The sequence below is a fragment of the Branchiostoma floridae genome, chromosome 2 (genome assembly GCF_000003815.2).
Source record: "Branchiostoma floridae strain S238N-H82 chromosome 2, Bfl_VNyyK, whole genome shotgun sequence".
NCBI classification, from domain to species: domain Eukaryota; kingdom Metazoa; phylum Chordata; class Leptocardii; order Amphioxiformes; family Branchiostomatidae; genus Branchiostoma; species Branchiostoma floridae.
In genome coordinates, this window is record NC_049980.1 from 27,832,379 (window position 1) to 27,846,608 (window position 14,230).

The following is a 14,230-nucleotide window of genomic DNA, read 5'->3' on the forward strand; positions in this document are numbered from 1 at the left end:
AATGTAAATAACATAAAATTTCATTTATGTAATGAAATAGCAGTAATGTAGCAAATGAAAATTGTATACAATGTTAGAATCAAAATTAGCCATTTTTGTCAAAATGCCTATAAACAAAAGATTTTCAGTCTCTATAAAATTGTTGCCAACTAAATGTTAGGAAAATGGATTCAACTTAAGCTGTTCTGGCGTTATACGACATACGACATGAAAGTAGGCACAGGCCCTAACCCTATCCACACTGGGGGTGGGGTGGGGGTGGAAGGGGGGGGCGGGGTTGTTTAGCTAAAAGTGCCTGCGCCAACTTTGACGTCGTATAGCTCCTAAACGGATTGTGCTAAAACAGCCAAAATTGATGACTTTTCCTAGTGTATTGTTGGCAACGTTTTACAAAAACTTGTTTCCATGGTAACTGGTTTCTTAAAAGCATTTGCAAAAATCAATAATTTTGGTTTACAGAATGGTTAAGATTTTTTGCTGAAATATACGTATTTTCATATATCTTTAATATCTAACAAATCTAAGTGTGATATTTATAATTAAATATTCATAAATTATGCTAATGTATGACGTACTTGGTCACAATCTAAGATGGCTGACAATATCTTGATAAAAAGTATATCCAGCTTATTTTCACTCGGATTTCATCACTACTCGGTATTTTCTTAAAGAAAACATTCATGTTAACGTTTTCAATTCATTTTGATGGGATTTTAGCGTTATATGTTGAACAAAATGTGCATGAGAAAACCAGGCTAAACCAGGCAGAGGTCGGAAGATAGGGGTCAGTCAAATGCACTCATATTTTGTTTGTGGGATAGGTGGGTGGAACCTTCACCAACCATACAATTAAAACTTCTCAAGTATCTTTAATTATGGAGTTCTGGGATCTCCCTTAGTGACTCAATCAAGGCATTTTGAGCTGAAATTTGTCAAAATTCTGCTCCCTGCCCTGGTCATATTAGAAACAGTATTTACGTACGATTTAGATCTCCTGATCACAGCAGTTTCTTACTACAAAGTCTGGGACCTTGGCATTGTTTTATAGATATAAGAATAACGAGATTTAACCCTATCCAGACCGGGCTTTTTTGGGATACCTGGGACCGGGGGGAGGGCTCTTTTGACCCCCCCCCTTCGTAATTTCAAAACGGCTTGTGTTACGATCACCAAATTTGCAGGAGATGATGTACTAGTAAAGTTTTATATTTTCTGTAATTTTGGTATCGTAATAACGTAATATGACGTAATTATGACGTCATAATGTCATATTTTGGGCTAAAATCGTCTAAAAAGTTTCGTAGTCCTAACACACGTCGTTCGGAAGTTATAGGACGTCAAAGTTGGCGCGGGCACTTTTAGCACATCGTGCGCTGCTCATCAAACTTTAAATGATCGAAAACCTTTAATGAAACCCGGAGATATGAATGTGTGAAGAATTACGCATCTCTCAGCTTGTAGTGACAAAATCGTTGCTTAGGCTGTTGCTAAGGAGGTTTCACATCGCACTCCACAACAAAATTAACACAGTATTTTCCTCTAATGACCTCAGTAGAAGTGTAAGGAAAAGTGCTATTATGTTTAAAGTTTAGCAGACGCGGAAACAAGATGTTTAATTTCATTTCTGTCAGAATCTTCAGCAAAACTGTTGCTAAGGCCGTTGCTACGGGGATATTCAGTCATGTTTCAAGCAAACTAAAGCAGAGAGTCAATGTTTCTGATGATTTTACTGTTAAGATAATAATTGATTGGAAATACTAATTTCTACATGGGGGATATACTCGTAAGAACACCCGAAAATGAATTGATTTTACACATTTTTATTTTTGCTCTTTAACGCCATTCAGTAGATACCTACTACATCACTGCGTATATGTAGTATGACGTACACAATAAAAATACTCGTAAAAAAGGACTGTATCACGCATATTGAAAAGTCATCTAGAAACAAGGCGATATAATAAAGATCAAGAACAAGGCTATTCTGGGATGAACACAAGTGCATTGTACTTATTCACCGATACAGTATGACATCATATGGCTTCGTTATATAGCGCGAACTGCAGACTAAGCTGTTCCCTCTAGAGCTGAAGGACTTAATTTCCATCGTGAGCGCACGCCTGACCTCACGGCTGCATGGTGATCTCAGGACTGCTGACCTCAGGACTGGTTTAGAACTGAAGAGCCTGTCATAGGGGTAGAGTTAAGAAAACATTATAATAAGAAGCTAAAACATATAATGACGAAGCTTTCATTTGTTCCGAGTTTTGAAGATTTCTCAGATTCATTTTCAGATAGAGATTTCTTTTACTGATGTGAAACGCAGAAGAAAAGCGGATCCGCAGAAAATAACTTCTAGTCAGCTTACAGATGTGACGCATTTGACAGAAACCGCAATTTTTGTACATTTAGGACTATTTTGTCATATTTTGTATAAGTTTATATAAAGCTGCAATTTTCCATAGTCAATATTGCCACACACGTTATCTGAGCAATTTGTCCTGAAGAAAAATACTGGGAAGGTGGAGAATCAACCTTTGTTCAAACTAATCCGTATCATAAACATGCTATGAAGCATCCTCACCCCAGTTCCGCCCTCCAGTAGCTTCCTGTAGGCCGCTATCTCCACGTCCAGGGACATCTTGATGCTCATCAGCTCCTGGTACTCCACGCTGTGCTGGGACATCTCCCCCCTCATCCTCTCCATCTGCCGCTCCAGTTCGGCAATAGCGACCTTGTACTCAGCAATCTCCCTCAGTCGGCGGGCCTCTGTTTCCGCCATGGTCGACTCCAGTGAACCGGACTGTTATAAAAACAGGTAAGAAAATGCAGTAAATACTAGTAACATCTACTAACATAGTTCAGTCAGAACGAACATATACTCTACTTTGTATAAATGTGTCTAAAGAGATTGCCAAAGTAACATCCCCCACCTGCATACCTAAGTTGTGCAGTAGGGGGCAGGTGACTTCACTGTAGACCACTCACAGTTATTCAATATAACCAGGTGGATAAATAACCCGGTCAATAGAGGTCCCGAGTTCGATACCCGCCAGAACGCCTTACGCTAAAGCCACCAAATATGGTGAGTTTTCCTAAAATATTGTTGGCAAAAATTTCACGAAGTTTAAAAAATTTTTCATTTTTTCGTGTTGCCATGTCAACCGTTTGTTGACAGGCAGTTTTGCCAAAAATCACTATTTTTGGTTCTAACAATATATTTTTCACATTTATTTGCTATATTACTGCTATTTTGTTACATAAATAAAAGCTTATATTATTTAGCATATCTTTTATAATTATATATGCATAAATTATGCTAATTTGATGACGTCATCAGCTCAAAATGCAAGATGGCGGACCGTATGGCCAGATCAAGAATAACAAGCTAATTATCCCTTAAAATTTGTAACTACCTGGTATTTTTTTCATCAGAAACCATCTAAATGAATGAATTTAGTCTATTTCCATTGCCCTTCGTGATTATTTGTTGCAAAAAAAGTACTTAAAAAAATTCAAGGTGGTGGATATAATATGGCGGAGCCTAACTCGTATCTTAGATGTGCATGACGTCATTTTATATAGTATAACTTGAAGTTTTCTGAGAATACCCTTTTTTCATGGGTCCGGCCAATATGATCAAATTGATGACGTCATAATTACGTCATCTTACGTCAACGTAACGTCAAACGTCAAACGTCAAATACATGTCAGATATTATGTCGATACCATGTCCTGAAAATTTGGTGGCCTTACGGCACGTTGTTCAAGAGTTAGAGGACTTAGAAGTGGAGGGCCTCAAAAGCCCCCCCCCCCCCCCCCCCCCGTCCAGGGATGAACAAAAAAACCCGGGCTGGTAATTTGAAGACGTCATCAGCTCAAAATGCAAGATGGGGGGCCGTATGGCCAGATCAAGAATAACAAGCTAATTTTCCCTTAAAATTTGTAACTACCGGGTATTTTTTTCTTCAGAAACCCTTTAAAGGAATGAATTTTGTTTTTTTCCATTGCCCTTTGGGATTTTTTGTTGCAAAAAAAGTTCTTAAAAAAATTCAAGGGGGGGGATATAATATGGGGGGGCCTAACTTGTTTTTTAGATGGGCAAGACGTCATTTTATATAGTATAACTTGAAGTTTTTTGGGAATACCCTTTTTTCATGGGTCCGGCCAATATGATCAAATTGAGGGCGTCATAATTACGTCTTTTTAGGTCAAAGGAACGTCAAACGTCAAACGTCAAAAACATTTCAGATTTTATGTCGATACCATGTCCTGAAAATTTGGGGGCCTTTCGGCCCGTTTTTCAAGAGTTAGAGGATTTAGAAGGGGGGGGCCTTAAAAGCCCCCCCCCCCCCCCCCCCCCGTCCAGGGATGACCAAAAAAGCCCGGTCTGAATAGAGTTAAGTATAAGTTACAAACTATATATAATGCCGTGCCGCATTGCTCACGTCTATATAAAACAAATAGAGAAAATATCGTTACATCGTTACATCGTTTTTTTTTTTCTTTCGCAGTTTCATACTTACCTCACATTGGTTTCCAATGAGGAATTCAAGCATTTGTGTCGATAAAAAAAATATTAATGGACAAGATTATCGTTTAATTAAAATTTGAAGGTTCTTGCCTATCCCCTTTTTCAGTTTTTTATCAGGTTTTCAGATGTTTAGGACTGCGCACTATATCTTACATGTATGTATATCACTGATTATCACCATTAACGCGTTGGTGGTAGTTCGTCTATATGGTAGACTGAGTTATAATATAGACGATGACCCAACCTTGCTCCTTAGAGCCTCCGTCTCGCCGGTGATGGACTGTAGAGTCACCTTCAGGTTGGTCAGCTCGGACCGGAGGGCGAGCAGAGCCTCGTTATCCGCTTCACGCTGCCGGGACAGCTCGCTGAACTGTGTGTAAAAGCAATAGCAAGTTGAACTGTGATTTACGAGACAAAAATTGGAAAGATCAGTATTTTTCAAGAAATGAACAATTCACTGATTGACGTCACGTTATGTAAATGAACACTGTGACTTCATGAGCAGTGGATCATAAGTTGCCGGAAGCCTATGGGGCCCTGTACCGTATTTGTTTAGGTATGGTTGTAAATTTCTGATGTTTAGGGCTTTTTCCCCTCTAGAAACAAAGTCTGTCAACATGTTTTGTTTTTGTGTATGTTTCGTTATTGGGGGGGGGGGGGGGGCGTTACTTCGTGCTACATCATATATGAGCTGATGGTGTTACACCGAAGGGCAGTTGCACCGGCTATGTACCAGCGTTAAGCCTGTTTTCCTGACAATTCAAACGAAGGAGAAAATACAAACACTCCGTTCTATGTACTAAGCAACATTTTAACTGTGATATTGCATACAATATTTTCGTTGCTACGTAGTGAAGCGGACTTCTTATTGATAGTGCCAAATAAAAACACTAATAAATGACACTTTTCGTTTTCAATGTCCACGACAAAATTTTCATACTTTTCGTTTATCAGTACTCTGATCAATAATTATATCCACCGTGTATTATTACCGCGGGTACACACCCGATTCAGTTATGAGGCCGAGGTCCCATTATCGTCAACTTTTGAAAGAAAGCAAAGCTCCAACCACGATGCCCTACCGTGGATCCAAAACTAGGCCTCCCGTTTAAGAACTAATTGGAACAGGGAGCTCAATTGTGAAGCCGCTACCCATTGTTGCAATACAGATAAGGCTGTCTCATGTCAGGAGTGTGTTATTGACAACAACAAAAACACAACATTGATCTGCCCTGAGTTAAAACGTTTTATTCATTCTTACCTTGACCTTGTACTTGGCCTCGGCCTCCTCCCTGTTGGCCTGGCCCATGATCTCGTACTGCAGGCGGATCTCACGCAGCGTCTCGCTCAGGTCGGGGCCTGCAAAGAATGGCGTCTCCGTCTCAGCTATGGCCACGGCCTCGTTCAGCTGGCTCTACACCCTCCTAGTCTCCTGTATGGGAAACACATCAATTGCATCTTGAGAAACTAGATGATCACCTACAGTTTACCTACTGCGTGAAATCAAAGTTAAAGTTCTGAAATCTTCTATGACTTGGTAGGTTCTTGCAACGGAAAACTATTTCAAAAGGTACATTCCATTTTTCGTTAGCATACATGTACCAAGGGAAAAAAAACAATAGATTAACGAGGTCTCTAACACTAAACGGACATAATATTCACCTCATCATAGACCCTCTTCAGGAACTCAATCTCCTCCTGTGCTGTGGTCAGCCTGTTTTCCACTCCAACACGCTCCACAGTTGCCGCATCCACCTCCTGAAACATATCGAGAAAAATCTTCAAACATCTGGCATATCGATAGCAATACTCCAAAATATACTTAAGAATTGGATATGTTAATTGTATATGAACACCATAAGGATCTAATGGAACGACAAACACACCTTCTTGACCGCTGCAAGCTCAGCCCTCCTTGCTGCATTTGCGGCAGTCTCGGCCTCGCATCTGCCGGGAATCAATTTGAAAGTGAATAGAACATTTGGACCATGTGTTTATTTAAACGTCGACGCTACTCTGATAATGCGCTTTATTCAAAGTTTAACTATAAATTAATGACTTTTTACTGGGGTGCCTAAGCATTTGCAGGAACCCTATGAGATTCGTACAAATATTTTGTAATACGCACGAATCTCTATGCGAAAATGCATGAACCTTATGAAAATCACACGAATCACGTACGAACGATATGTGATTCGCACGAATCACTATGTGACACATACGAACCTTATGCTATTTGCGCGAAGCTTATGCGAATGACGTGATATCACGTGACCCGGCAGTGGTCAGCCTGTTACGCATCTGGTTCGTGCAAATCGCATAAGGTTCGTGTGTGATTCTTGCGAATCACATAATGTTCGTGCGTTTTCATATAGTGATTCGTGCGTATGTCATATTGTTCGTACGAATATAGGAGGGCTCGTGCAAATACTTAGGCACCCCTGATTTAGAGATATCAATATCAGGGTGCTTTATTTCTTTTTCTTTTGTTTTATAACGTTAGTATCATGTGTGACTTACTTTGCCTGCCACTCCTCGGCCTGTGCCTGCCAGCTGGCCCTCTCGGCCTCCTGCTGAGTCGTCTCCTGGGTGAGCTGGTCCACCAGCGCGCGCAGCTCCGTCAGCTCCGTCTCGTACACCTCCGTGATGTTTCTCTCCTCGCTCCGACTCGCCTCCTGGATCCGGATCTGGGTCGTCAGCTTGGTATTGCGCTCCTGCAGGGACCGCACCTTCTCGATGTAGCTGGCGAAGCGGTCATTCAGGACGACCAGCTCCCTCTTCTCGCCGCTGCGGGTCACCCTGGCGTCAGCGAGGGTTTGCAGCGCCCCATCGGTGGCGATGTAATACTTTCCGCCGCCGACTCCAGCTCGTCCTTTGGTGGCCATGGCGTGTCCTCTGATCTTCGAGCGTGTCTTTAAGTTGAAACTAGCTTTCGTAGCAAGACTGTCTAGGCGGTATGTTCTGGTGCTTTACAGTTTTATCATGGTCACACACCGTCACCTCCTGCCAATAATCTGCTCGACCCACGAAGCTCGCTATTGGTGAACTGCACCGTTTCAGATTATAGAAACTCATTGGTTTCTGGTTTCAGGGAGGTTTACCAAGGACATAGCCGACCTCAATGTGTCAGCACATTACAGGTTCATGACCTGTCTATTTAACCAAATACCTTTATATAGAAAGTGATTCGTGTACTTACAAGCTCCGTAGTATGTAGGGCAATCAAATGTTTGAGGAAAAATAAATCTTGAAGCTAAAGGGGAGTATGCGGCAGAAGTGTTCTAAACCTTTTTTTCTGATTATAGCAAATATAATTTATCAAAAATTTATTTACACGACTGTGTTCGTAATCATTTCATGATTTCATAGTAAGTCTATATTCTTAAACTTTTAATACAGACTTATCTGCCTATTGCATGGTGGGAATGCGATGCTTGGAAATAACCTGTCGCAAGTATTTAGGGCAAACAAATGTTTGATATAAACCACGAACACACCCTCTTCGGCAAAGTGTGCACGCTTATATATGCGTCGCTTTTCGTTAGCTACGTATTCTGTTGTCGGAATTTGGCAATTATAAAGATGTACTTATAAGGCATTGTTTGGTAACGTTCCTTGCCTGCGTGTTTACCGTCACATATGTACCAGTTGATGTGTCTGGTTGGACATGGACAAAGTAGCTGACCAGCACTTACGTAGATGATCCTAAAATAGCAAAGCAGTGCGCAGAAGTCTATTCTTTTGCAGCCCTATACAAGCTACAAAACACAGGATACCACTCTCGCTAAGGCTGACTAGAATCAAAGCATATCAAACTGAGTGTCGAAATGATTCAACCGAAAACAAGCGAGGCAGTTCGAAGCTCTGTAAGGCCTTCGTTGATCACCAGGGGTGAAGACTTCAGTAGATCCGGACCCGAATCTCTCAAGGCAAGAACACGCGCCATCCGAGCCGGCAATGTGATCACATCCCTGCGAGGGTCTGGCGGCGCGCAGCAGACCATGGCCGGCGCACGCAAGGCTCGAGCCCAAGAGAGGGAGGAACTATCCGCCCTGAACAACCGCTTCGCCTCTTACATCGAGAAGATGCGCTCCCTCCAGCAGCGTAACTGCACGCTGGAGGCACAGGTGCTGAAGCTCCAGGCGACGGAGACGACCGCACACACGAAGGCGCTTTACGAGAAGGAGACCAGAGACCTGCGCACGCTGGTGGACGAGCTGTCCGAGGAAAAGGCCAAAATGGTTCTGGAGAGAAACCAATGGCGGGAACAGGCAGAGGATTACAAAAGAAAGTAAGTTGCTGTTTTGTTTTTCGGCTTCTCATGAGCTCCGTTGTATTTGTATTTCAACAAACGCCTATCTGTAAGTGTTACACTTCTTCTGGAGAAAGAAAAAAAAAACAATGTGACTGTGTAAGAAAACGGAAACACCTGCACAATTGTCAAGAAGACCCACGTAGATTTTTTCACACATATTTGCATGAATTCGCTGAAGACAAAGATACTACAGTCAATAGACAGAGACTAAGATTACCTTTGCAGAAACAACGGTCGAATAGTTCTCATGGGCGGTGCAGTGTATTATTATGACATGTTTATTGATGTCTAAAAATGAGACGTTGTGACTTAGTTGGGCTGTTATTCTGTCATTAGCTGTGCTGAATGTTGATTCGAAACTTTCCCTGATAGGTGGGAGGATGAGGCGGCCTGGCATGCGGAGCTGAATACTGAGGTTTCAAAGCTCAATAAAGTAAGTGCCATTGCCTTCGGATATTTCGGTACTGTTAGCTATATGCAACCGGATGACGAATCTTTGTGTCATGAACAGATTCAAGCGTTCACAATTTTTGCCATGCCTTTTTGTACGATATCCACCTCTTTTAGCTGTTCATAAAAGATTTGCGCACTCTACGCCTTTTCTCCAGGACTTGTATGCTGTAACACTAGTACGTTTGGACCTGCAGAATAAGATTTCTACGAAGCAGGAAGAGATCGATTTCATGATGATGGTGCACAAGCATGTAAGGTTCATGTTACATTCCTGACCAAACATCTTATCATTACAATGGTAAATTGTGGAAGACCAACACGAGCTACTGACAATTTTTATACTTACTAGTTGAATTGTACAGGAGACGTTAGTCAAGGTTTGCAAAATGGCATTTTGACTTTCCATTGTTATGTTACGATTCTCAATAATGAATTAAGAAAGAATGGAGCTGTAACGAATATTGATAGATGGGCATGAAAAAAGTATTAATCTTGGGCCCTATGGATGACGTCATCAGCCATGAGAAAATACAGCACTTCGGTACTTCAATGAAGCTATGTTTTATGTGCATATATAATGATGAAGGCTACAAACTAACGTTAATAACTACACATCATTAGCAGAAACAAAGTGTCGCAAACGCGAGTTTATAGCTTTGTGTGTGTGTTTATGTGTGTGTGTGTGTGTGCGCGTGTGTGTGTGCGCGTGTGTTTGTGTTTGTGTCTGCGTGTGTGCGTGTTAAAGATCTGAATATCTTTTTGTTTGCAGGAAGTGAAGAAACTTCAGGACCAGTTGAACGAGAGCCTGTCCATTGTGCCTGTTGATTGGACTCAGGAGGCCGGACCTGACGTCATTGCTGAGCTGTACGACCTGCGCCAGCTGTATGGAGACTTCTGCCGGAGCATTCAGGAGGAAGCAGAGGCCAAGTACAAAGAGAAGGTAAGTTATAGGTAATGACATTTGTAAGATGCTGTGTTCACGTATACAACTATATAATTGGAATGGGAAGGTGTTGAGTAGGCAAGAGAATTTGTTGAGTAACCAAGAAACTTGATGGCTGTGGTCTAAAGAAGCCACAAGAAATTCTGTTCAGGGGCAAAGACAGCGCATTTAATGTGGCATTTCTTTACAATTGATGTATGCAAATGGACGTACGGTAGTAGACCATCATAGGTAAAATACTTTTCTGTAACATAACATGTAATGGTAATATAGTAAAAAAAAACATATTGTCTGTGTTTCCCCAGTTCACTGAGCTTGAGCTCGAGCGGGAGAGGGAAAACAGGACAATGCTGGCCGCCAGGTGTGAGCTCCTCGCCTCCCGAAAGGAGGTGTCCGATCTTCGACGACAGCTCAACACTTTGATGACCAGCACTGAGACCGTGAAACACGAGGAGGTGTCCAATCTTCGAGGACAGCTCAGCACCTTGATGACCAGCGCTGAGACACTGACACACGAGGTGAATTTACAAATCATTCAACACACCAATAGAGGGTAGATATATAATACTCCGTGAAACAGGCCTAGGAAAATAACACAACATATATACTGACGTGGATAACGCAACCACTCATTGTTGTTTCTTTGAACTGAGGCCGTACCAAAGCCGTCAATTAAAAGAGAAACAAATATACGTCTGATTACAAACATAGTTGATAAGTGTATTAATCCAATTTGGTAACGACTTCTTTTTGCAGAGCTCGTCTTCTTCATCTACCACCGTCCAACAAGTAACAATCACTTCTCAGAGAGACATAGCCATGTAACCCGGTAAATACTGCAAACCAACGCCACTCCCAAACACCAGGTAGGCCAGTTAAATGTACCAATGATGACTGTATGTTTCTGTTTGAGTGTTAAAGAGTGAATAGGGAATGCATTCCCACTTATAACATTGACGATACCAGCATTACTGCAATATATTGTACGCCAAATTATCTATACAAGAACGTCACTCTGCAATCATACAAGAAAAGTCACATATATCTCTATCGAATTTCAGTGTTTAAACTGTATCATCCATAAACTGTACATTCTATTAACTTGCAGGCCATCCTGATCCTTGCAACATTGGACATCGCCGCAGAAGTAAGGATGTACCAAAGACGTCACGACATACTCCTGACGGCGCTCTCGTGGTGGACGTTGTGTTGCAGTTTTACTGGAAGGATAAATATAGGATTGTAATTCTGTCACGCTACACTTGCATTAGTTCCGTAATGTAATAATCATATGCTGCTGATCCTGTCATTTTGCGATTACTTTTCCGATTTGCTGTGGAAGAAAAAACCAATAAAACATTGAAATGGTTATAGCTCCGTCTCATTTGATTTTATATTATATGATTTCCCATAGTTGTAAAATTGTCGGCAAACTTATACATGTAGCTGCATATTGTAAATAACCACTGTGTCAGACAATATAGTAAAAATAGAAAGGTAGTTTCCTAATATCATTTTTAAGATATAATTTTTACTTGAATGAAAACATAGTTTTCGTCCCCAAATGTATCATGAATTCATCACACATTGATTAATAAAATCACAGCCATATTTACAGAACTGAACAATCATTTGTGACCGATTTTCATAATCAAGTAAACAAATATAAAGGTTTAAGATCCCAAACGGTAAAACACCCGCAACGACAGCATTCAAAATCTCACATTTGGGACTTGGGGGCTCCAAATGAACACTTACTGGTCAGAAATTTCTATTACAGTATAAACTATAGTTTCAGAATTCTTAGCAAACTAAAGATACTCAAACATCTACTTATTGTTTGATGCCACAGAGATCATATTTTGTAGTCTAATTCTGGATCTCTAGAAAAAAAACATCACGCACACCGGCAGAATACAATATCCATGGAAAATGTACCAAATAGACATGTTATAAGCTTCCTGAGGTCAAACTTACTCAGGTGCTGTGACCTGGTTATGATGGTTTAAAGGTCATCATCATCATCATCATCATCATCGGTCGACGTGATCGCACATGTTCGCACATGTTTACACACGACGGGGTTATACTCCCCTTGCGGGGTGACATACCCTTTCGCTGGCTAATTACAAGACGGGGATGCGCCAGGTCTCCTGTCCGGGTGAATGAAGTAAATCACAGTGTGGCTGATACGAGACAGAGGTTCGCCAGGCCTCCATCCGGGTGATTTGAAGTGAATCACCAACTCCAGACAGAAGGATTTGCTCCATCTCACCGCACCATCGCACGTGTGTTTTTTTTTTAAAGCACCTGGGGTATGGCTCTCCCCAGACACAGTAAAGGTACATTGGTACTCTTTGAGCACGGAAACCTCAAGCCAGTTGAGATATTAGTAGTCCTTGTTCATAAGGCAGGCAATTGTTACAAACAAAGAAAGACAAAGATAACATGGAATGGGTACAGAACCAAGCTGCCAGATTTTGTACAAACAACTACAACAGGGATGCTAGTGTTACCAAAATGAACATAGAATTGCAGTGGATGTCACTCGAAGACATCAGGAAAATGTCCAGTCGAATTTGTCAAGAAGTTTTCTACTATAAAGCTTACGGTGCAACGATGACCTGGCAACACGGGATATTTTTATCTATTTTTTAAAGATTACGTAAATGTAATTCGTAAAATTCCGAATCATCATGCCAAATCCAAACACTGAAAATACGGTGTCCTAAATTGACTTTCAACATTTACCTAGCCTAGATACTATCATACTCCGATAAGAGCGCACATTTTCCCATGTCACAAGTTTCATTCGTTAAGGCGTTGTCAGGGATTTTGCAGACAGCTGTATAACCTTGCGACACATAGATAAGAGTTTCTATGCACAGCGGTAAAGGCATGTACGAATGTGGATTCGTAAAGTATTTGCATGGCTCTACGTAAAATATTGCAATGGCACCGTTTGTCTCGAACAGCAATGAATACTTGTTGTGTCGTGATCCTAGTAAAGGACAGGACTTTATGGCAGTCATTGTGTCACCTCTCTGAGGATGAACTGAACTGAACTAGTGACTAAATAGGATCAGGATGGCCTGCAAAATGCAAATGATAGCTTGTACGGTTTGTGGATTACACAGTATAAACAATGAAATAGGATAGAGATATGTGATATCATTTTATTTTTCTATATGATTTCCCATAGTTTTAAAAATGTCGAAAAACTTCTGGCTGCATATTGCAATGAACCGTTGAGTCCGTCAATACAATAAAAATAAAAATAGGTTCATAGCACAGGTATAATTTTGAGATAAAGCACAAAAAGATATGTCAAGATCCTAGTTAAGGACAGGACCTTATGGCAGTCATGGTGTCACCTCTCTGAGAATGAACTGAATAGGCAGCAATGCCGATTACATGACCTTTTCAACTTCCCAGAGCCTTAAGCCGGATTTTGCGGTTCACCAAGGGGTCACTTTCATAAACTTAATTCTAATTGTAGACGTAAAGTCATATTTTGAATATCTTTATATCTTCATATCGTCATGAATGGAATGTTCTTGGCTGCCACACTGATCCACGTGTGATATTTGATTGCCCCACATACCCGAGCTGCGGTATGCTCTATGAATCGTCCTAGTCAGCGCCTGACCGGACCACATCAGTCAATGAACTGTGTTTGCAATTTCTGGTGGCTTCCTAGGCACTTATGTGCACAGGGCCCCTCCTCTGTCCCTGTACACAGCACCCAACCAATGATACGCCTTCCTGACTAAGAGATTGATAGGACGTGGTCACCCTAATGAACTTAAAACAGACTTCGAAGGGTACAAAGCTTTTAACCGCATATCGGTATAGCTCAGAATCAACCACTTACGACTCATTATGGTCCATGTCTGGATTCCTTTATGGTCAACTCTAAGATGCACACTGTCAAAAGACTCAAAAGAACAATAATGACAAAAGCCAAAACGTGCCGAACAGACAT

The 14,230-nt window shown here is 41.2% G+C and overlaps 1 protein-coding gene and 1 pseudogene across 1 annotated transcript; one reads left to right on the forward strand and one right to left on the reverse strand.

The window, feature by feature from the left end:
- Nucleotides 1-1,804: 1,804 nt before the first annotated feature.
- On the reverse strand, nt 1,805-7,527 carry LOC118432836 (annotated as a pseudogene).
- Nucleotides 7,528-8,248: 721 nt separating this feature from the next.
- Nucleotides 8,249-11,616, forward strand: LOC118432767 (non-neuronal cytoplasmic intermediate filament protein-like). The gene is made up of 7 exons (XM_035844390.1): nt 8,249-8,825; nt 9,222-9,282; nt 9,458-9,553; nt 10,072-10,242; nt 10,551-10,763; nt 11,002-11,111; nt 11,354-11,616. The coding sequence occupies exons 1-6, from the start codon at nt 8,362-8,364 to the stop codon at nt 11,068-11,070; spliced, it is 1,074 nt and encodes a 357-aa protein (XP_035700283.1). The 5' UTR covers nt 8,249-8,361; the 3' UTR covers nt 11,071-11,111; nt 11,354-11,616.
- Nucleotides 11,617-14,230: the final 2,614 nt, after the last annotated feature.

Bases quoted from the DNA above. Each gene is read 5' to 3' on its own strand.
- LOC118432767 (XM_035844390.1), top strand. From the start codon at position 8,362: ATGATTCAACCGAAAACAAGCGAGGCAGTTCGAAGCTCTGTAAGGCCT. The intron at 8,826-9,221 runs GTAAGTTGCTGT...TTTCCCTGATAG, and splicing joins GCAGAGGATTACAAAAGAAA to GTGGGAGGATGAGGCGGCCT. The intron at 9,554-10,071 runs GTAAGGTTCATG...TTTTGTTTGCAG, and splicing joins TGATGATGGTGCACAAGCAT to GAAGTGAAGAAACTTCAGGA.